The sequence below is a fragment of the Poromitra crassiceps genome (genome assembly GCF_964638095.1).
Source record: "Poromitra crassiceps genome assembly, chromosome: 3".
Classification (NCBI taxonomy): domain Eukaryota; kingdom Metazoa; phylum Chordata; class Actinopteri; order Beryciformes; family Melamphaidae; genus Poromitra; species Poromitra crassiceps.
Window position 1 is genome coordinate 15,327,036 of NC_139625.1, and position 7,804 is coordinate 15,334,839.

General features: G+C 47.6%; 1 protein-coding gene across 1 annotated transcript in view; it reads right to left on the minus strand.

The window, feature by feature from the left end:
* Window positions 1–2,079: 2,079 nt before the first annotated feature.
* Window positions 2,080–7,804, minus strand: part of nrp2a (neuropilin 2a) — a gene marked incomplete at its 5' end in the record, with an annotated part of 105,797 nt that continues 100,072 nt past the window's right edge. The window contains 2 exon segments of the mRNA XM_083632938.1: window positions 2,080–3,424; window positions 5,164–5,226. Of these exon segments, the coding sequence (XP_083489064.1) occupies window positions 3,120–3,424; window positions 5,164–5,226 (368 nt within the window). The 3' untranslated portion in view covers window positions 2,080–3,119.

Consider the following 7,804-nt stretch of genomic DNA (forward strand, 5'->3'; position numbering starts at 1 on the left):
TGTGTGTGTGTGTGTGTGTGTGCGTGTGTGTGTGTGTGTGTGTGTGTGTGTGCGCGTGTGTGTGTGCGTGTGTGATTCCCAAAGTGTTTTCCTTTTTGTATTTAAAAGTGAAAGTTGGCCATAAAGTTTCAGATGGAGTTTGTGAGGCAAAGTATTTATTTGTGTGTCGTGTAGCAAGAACGTAGCCTGGCTCCAGACTCCAGACCTTTGAATCCGCCCACATGAGTTTTGGCTGCTGGTCTGGCATCAAGATTTAAAAAAAAACACAAAAAAAACGACTGGTCCAATGAGCGCCGAGGGGGACTAATGATTTGCCAATCAGTGTCAATAAACGGCACAACAGGGCAGGACTAACGGTCTGTTTCCCGTTGTCAAGTGCACCGAGGACTAATAACAACGATGGACTAGATCGACGCCGCTTTCGAGGCGGTTTTAAATCGATTAAAGGTACTACTTGCTTTGAAATCAGAACATCACTGCTTTCAAGGCATTCATTTATTTAAATAGGAGATTTTTTTGTTGCGTTCTCCCGACTGGATTCAATTCAGGTGAATACGTTGTTGGTCTCTCGTGATTGGTTAGGGAAAATGGAATTCCCCTGGGGGATTCCCCTCATGGAAATCACTTCGAGTGGAGGCAATCTCAGACTAGAAGATGATAATGGAATGTAACAAGTTGAGAATTCAGTCTCATGTTCGGCTATAGCAGGAACGTGTTTAAACATCATAACAATCAACAATCAACAATCAACCAAACTCCTGCTATAATAATCTTTCACACGCTTTCCCCCCAAAGACGTTGCAATAACAAAATCTTTCCGTCGTATGGTATAAATCCTTTATTAAATAATCATAACAATAATTATAATAACAATCATAAAAAGAGCATTTCTGTACAAAGCCCCCTTTTTAAAACAACAACAACAGCAGTCCGAGCAGTGCGAAAGGGGGGGGGGGGGGGGCGGGGGAATCCTGTCCTTTTGATGCGTTTGGTCCTCCCGGGCAGAAGGGGGCGCTATCACTCTCACTGTCAATGTCACATTACTGTGTCTGATACCAGGCTCAAGGCGAGCTGGATCCCCGAGGCTCCAAGGCACTTGGAAGAGAGTCAGTGGGGGGTCCAGTGATGCGGGTCTCAGAGGAGAGGGAGGGCAAGTGTGTGTGTGTGTGTGTGTGTGTGTGAGAGAGTGCTGGAGCGAGCGTGGGTGTGTAAGCTATTCATGTTCTGTATATACATCCGAAACTGTGTATGTACATGGGAATGTTGCTGAGTGGGGGAGAAACAACATAGCATGAGAGTCATCACTTCGATCCCGTCTCCGTGTGTGTAAATGAGATTGTTGTCATTTGGATTGTGTGTGTGTGTGTGTGTGTGTGTGTGTGTGTGTGTGTGTGTGTGTGTGTGCGCGCGCGCGCGTGTGTGTGTGTGTGTGCGTGCATGTGTGCGTGTGTGTGCACGTGTGTGTGTCTGTGCATGGGGAAGGGGAAGTGTGGGGGTTGGCAATAAGACTCTCTCCCTCTCCTTCCCATGGCTTACGAGTCCATTTGGAGCGTGCAAAGACGAGACCCTTTCCGATCGGTTCAAACCGTCCCGAAGAGCGTCCCGCCTTGCTGTGCGAGTGACGACATCAAAACAAAACAAAACAAAACAAAACGACAAAGAAAAGAAGCCACCATTAGCTAGCAAGTTGGGGGGAGGGTTATAGCGCAAGACAGGCCCTTTAAAGTCATGGCTTTTGAGGTCCGCATGTGGAAAAAAGAAGAGAGAAAGGTGCAAAGTCCCTCCTATCTCTATCTCTCTCTCTCTCTCTCTCTTTTTCCCGGCGCGTCTCCTCAACGTTCCTTCAACATTTCCTCAAAAATGTTTTTTTTGTTTTTTTTCTCCTCCTCGTTAGGCTTTAAGGCTTGTTGTGTGTCCGGTGCGAGAGACAGTCCGTCCATTCAGAAGAGCTGTTTCTGCCTGTGCATTTTTTTTTTAAACATTTTCTTCCTCATCCTTCCTTATCCCGTTTGTGTCTGAGCAGAGAGAGAGAGAGAGCGGGGGGGGGGGGGGGGGGGGGGGGCGTTAGTGCTCCGTCACTCAGTCATCTCCTCTCTCTCTCTCTCTCTCTCGCTCTCCTTTCTCTTGGTTTCAGTGTCTCTCTGCCCTTACCAGCAATCCATAGGTTGCGCCGACCAAAAGCTCCTTGACCTTTCGCCATTAACCCGCAATGTAAACATGACCTTCTCTTTGACAGGAACCAGTAACAACAGTCTCAAACTAAATCTAACAATAACTCTGTCTATCGTTAACAGAACATTTTAAAATACGACTCTCCCTCCCCCCCCGCCCCCCCGCTGACACGCACACACTTTCCTTCCCTCTATTTTCCTACTTATCAGCGTTCACAGAACAAAAACATTGAACAGAAAGAGAGAAACCACCGGGCTGAAAGACAAACTCGAGGGACGTCGGTGACTAAAAATACCACAGACTGTCAGGAACTAAGAGGATAATTGTGGCTGATAGGTAGCAGAGTCTACAATGGAGGGGGGGGGGGGGGGGGGGGGAACACCCAGTGGTCCACACAAAGGAGCTAAGTTCTAGGTCTAGTTCCACTGTGTTCAAGACGCATTCTAAGCACGCTCCTAACCTACCACCTTTCCAAAACGAAGTATTCTCCGACTTCTTCTTGTTCGAAACTAGACCTCGTACAAATCTATGATGTATTTATAAACAGTTCTCTTTTGGTGGCGCAAGAATTCGCAGTTGATATGTGTAGATATTTGTCTTTTGAGGCCTGACAATGGAACGATCCATCTGGGTAAACCCCAGTCTTTCCTTCATTGGTTCCTTCACCGCCGACTCTGGACTGTGCCACTTGGAGTGAAGCGGGGGGGGGGGGGGGACGAGTTCTCGGTCGAGCTAAAAAGTGGCTTTTTCCGTCGTCCATCGACGGCGAAGAAGTAAACGGACACTAAAGTGAACCAGGCGGAAAACGAAGAAAATAGCGAGAGGTTTTTCACAAAACGGCTTCATCTCTCTCTCTCTCTCTCTCTCTCTCTCTCTCTGTATGTCACACTCTCTCTCTCTCTCTCTTTCACTTTCTCTTTCTCTCTGTCTCCTCGTGGGCGTCGCCCTCACGCCTCGGTGCAGCAGCGCTGTTGGTTGAGCTTGACCTTGTGCTTGAGGCCGTCGTACAGCTCGAAGTTGTAGTTCTCCAGCGTGGTGGAGGAGCGCGACGACAGGCCGCTGTAGGAGCACGTGCAGTAGAGGAGGAGGCCCGCGCACACCGCGCCCAGCACCACGCCCAGGGACGACATGACGATGATGGTGACCAGGATGGGGTCCAGCGTGTACAGCCAGGCGTTGTCCTTCTCCGACACCCGCGTCACCGGAGGCTCCGACGACGACGGCTGCACGCTGCAGTCGGGCGCGTAGAAGTCTGGGGATGGGAGAGGAGGAGAGGAGGAGAGGAGGAGAGGAGGAGAGGAGGAGAGGAGGAGAGGAGGAGAGGAGGAGAGGAGGAGAGGAGGAGAGGAGGAAGATGCATGAGAAGAGTGGGAGGTTAATGTGATGAGTAGGGACTGTTTTCACGGTACAACATGATGGGGGATTCATGTGTTTCGGGCTTGTTCCCTGGGCACGGATTCATCCTGGGCTACACTGCAGAACATCCATCTTAACGCAAGTCCTTGAGTCTCATATTCAGGCGTCAAATCGTATTTCTTGTCAGTATGTTGAAACAAGTCACAATAAGGCAGATCACTGCGTTACTGTTGAGAAAATGACGCTTGATTCTACAAAATTATATATATATTTTTTTCACAGATTATCTCCCGTTTTTCCCCAATGCGCTCATTTCAGAGTTGTAGACTAGCACATGCTTCCTCCAATACATGTGCAGTCACCAGTCGCTTCTTTTCACCTGACAGCGCCAGTGCCTGGATGGATGCCCAACCAAGCTGGAGGTAACATGGGGGCTTGAACCTGCGACCCTCGTATTGCTACATGTAGGCAGGAAATCTACCGCTGCACTACCGCCAACGCCCGATTCAAGTTGATTTGCATTGGAAACAAGTGAAATGATATAACACCACTGGCCGATCACGTTTTACTGTGGCTGTCTGATCTGAACCTGAACAAATGTAAGTGACCCAAACCCTTCTTAGTTGCTAAATACTATTCACCTCATGTAGAAGAGACAGTCTGACTTGATTGACTGACAGGAAGTGTAAACACAATCGGAACTGACGGATTGAAAGGATTGTGTTTAAACTTCCTGTGGCAGAGCTTATCCCCGCAGCCTGCTTCCAGTGAGTCACTACATGTTAGGGGTGGGGGGGAAATCGATACACCATAGTATCGCGATATTTTGCCTGACGATATTGTATCGATATTTGGACGCCAAGTATCGATATTGCAACAAAAAACTTTTTTTTTTTTTTTTTTGCAGGCCATGCCAGGCCACCGGGCTACTATAAACTTTAGTTCCAAGGCCAGCAGTACACAAACGGTAGCATATTTTCATTTTGTTTTAACAGTAACAGTTTTGTCATAACAGTAATTTACAAATTCCCCAGTTACTGAATAAGCTGCACAAGATGTTTTGTGCAAGTGAAGTGAAGTTGCATTGTTCAAAAACTACCGACTGTAAGTACAGTAGTCCACACACACATCCAGTTAAGGTGGACTGTAAGTAGACTGTAACAAACAGTTCAGTTTGTCAGGTGCATGCAACTATGACATGACTTTATGAAAGTTGTTGGTCTGTCTACTTGACAATGTTGCTGCAATAAAATGGTTGACGTCAGATGTACAGACTGGAAAATTTTTCTTATATAAGCCAGATGTTGACAAAGTTTTCCTTTGGGGACATCATTTGCAGTTGAAAAAGTAAGAAATCGCAATATATCGAAACATCGCAATATTCAATATATTGCAATATCGGCGATATCGCAATATCGCAATACTATCGTATCGTGACTCAAGTATCGTTTTAGTATCGTATTGTGGGCATCTGGTGATTCCCACCCCTACTACATGTAGCTTTGACCAGAGACGATCTCTGGTTTGACCGGGGGTAAAACAGCCGTCGTTTTGAACAGGAAGTCATAACACAAACGGTGGGGTCAAGTGGGCGGGGCTACATAAGGATGCATACTGTAGTAGGTCACGTCTCACCTCCACCCAGCGAGTCTCTGCCATTGAAAAGTCGACTGTCTCCAAATTCGACGGGTCTCTTATCTGTCAGAGAGGAACACAGCACACAGCATTAAGCACCACGCCAATTACACACATTAGTTGTGTGTATTATTAGCATTAGCATTGTTAGCACACCAGATATAGAGAGAGAGGAGAGGCTATGACTGGAAAAAACCCACCGGAGTACACACTCCTCTCCCAGTCATAGCATCTCATCCAAACCACATTATTTTCCTCAAATTGTGGGTACAGTAATATTGTTATTGTGTGTCTGTCTGTCTGTTTCTGCTGCCACAGTCTGTAAAATGGTACGATTGAATAACGTTGTACTGCTAACAGGCATAAAAAAGTACTGGTAGCATTGCTAGTGAGTTAGCTGGACTGCAGAAGTACTCATAATAATAATAATAACAACATATTAGCATACCAAAACCCAGACAAATGAATTCAAATGTACTCATGACTCATGACTATCTAGGGTTTGGGCCTCCATACACACAAGTCTTGTACTAATAGAAAAATATGACTTTATTTATAGAGAAAGGTCATCATTATGATACATTCCTTTCAAACACACAGTCAACACATAGCATACAGAGATGGTATAAGACTGTTCATTCCATATGAATAAAGATGCAAACGTCATCAGCACATAATTCACTTTAACCCATCGTCACAATCGTCACCACCATCACCACCATCACTGTCACGATTCAAGTGTGATGATGTACACGATGAGCAAACACATTTGAAAGAAAGAAACTCTGAACGGCGACAAATGTTTTCCAATTGAACTGCATTTCTTCATTCTATGGATGTGACGAAATGCATTGGCAGATGATGTGAAGTGAAGAATGATATGCGAGTGCCTGAACTGCAAGATTGTAAGTGCCGGTAAAACTAGCAATGGCTGCGGCAATTTAGCAGAGCCCAAAAGCTCAAGTGTACTTATACTTTAGACGAGTTTTCTTTTCACTTTGAGTGTGTGCGTGTGTGCGTGTGTGTGTGTGTGTGTGTGTGTGTGTGTGTGTGTGTGTGTGTGCGTGTGTGTGTGTGTGTGTGCGTGCGTGCGTGCGTGCGTGTGTGTTTGCGCTGGCCTGCTCTTGGCAGGCGTTCAGGAGTGGGAGTAACTGCTTGGCAAGGCACACCTCTAGATCGGGAGGTCTCTGACGGCCAATGGCGTTATTAATACTGTTTCCAGGGCAACCGAAGTTGGCAGCGGATTGGGGCGAGGGGGGGAAGGGGGGGCGGGGGTGCGGTAGATTGGAGAGAAAAGTGCTTACCGCAGCCTTAATAAATGTTATCTGTCCATTAACTAATTACCACTATTAGGGGCTTGGAGCGCAATGGTGTCGGGATGGACAGGGCGGGTGTCCAATCCCCCTCCTCCTCCTCCCCCCCCCACTTGATTTAAAAGCACATTGCGAGAGCGTGCCAGAAAAACACCTCCCCTTTTTTTTTCTCCCTTTTTACCCCGGAGACAGAAGTACAACAAATTGAGGAGCATTGTGCTGAGCGGTGGGGCTAGAAGGTGATGGATCTTCTTGCTGGTGTGGAGAGATCATGAAGGAGACCTCAATTTCATTCAATCCAGCGTGTTCAATTGAGCCTGTGTCAAATCTCACCACCTCTGCACCGACTGATGAGAGAGACTAATCGGTGCCGATCGCCGCCCCCCGGGGGGCCGTGGCCATCCGGAGCTCGGGGAGACGTTTCTCGACAAAAATGGGGATTTTTCACATTATGAAAGAGATGTCACATTATTGGTAATTCGTGCGTTCTCCGCGTCGCGGTCGGTCTGTCCTCTTTGACGTTTGATAAGACGACTCGATCGCGCGTTCTGCTTCTCATAACGTCTTGGAACGCGCTCAAGGGGTGCGCGCGCGCGCCGCCCGCAACACAACAGCAAAAACGCAGCGCTTATGGCTTCCAGCTGGTCCAGCGGCATTGTGGGATTTGTAGGAGTATAAATCAAGGGGGGGAAGTGGTGACGGCTGGCAGCTGTGTCTATTTACAACGCCTAAAAACAACAAGCACATATTCACGCTGAGGAACACGACGCGGCGGCGGCGCGGGCATGGCTTTCATTTGGGCAGCGCGAAGACAAACGGGGGACGTGGGAGGGAGGGAGCGGGTGGGAAGTGGGAGGGAGCGGGTGGGGAAGTGGGGTAAAAAGGAGCGGGTGGTATGGAGCGTAAGTGGGAGTGGAACGACGTGCTTTAAAGATGAAACGCTAAACGCTGAAGACGGCTGCATCCATCACCGACTGATGCCTTTATCAAGGGGAAGACAAGCCGCTCAATCAAAGGAGCTGGTTATCTCCATTCGTGGTGTGGGACTTTAAGTATGATGGATTTGCATTCTCTTGTTTTTTTAAATGTGCACATGCTCTGTTGAATAGGACAATGGGACGGTTTCCCCCCCGCCCCCACCTCGCTCTCGCGTTCTTAAAAACACCCTCGTTTCTAGCCTATCAAAGCAAACCTCACGTTTGATATGACAGAGTTTTCCAAAGAGCATTATTTTCAGGTCATTTGCACAAGCGAGCACACTGAATGCCTCACAGTCTAACAGTCTCCTCTCTCAGGAGCTGGTCAGGTCTCTGGGGTCTTGTTTTAGC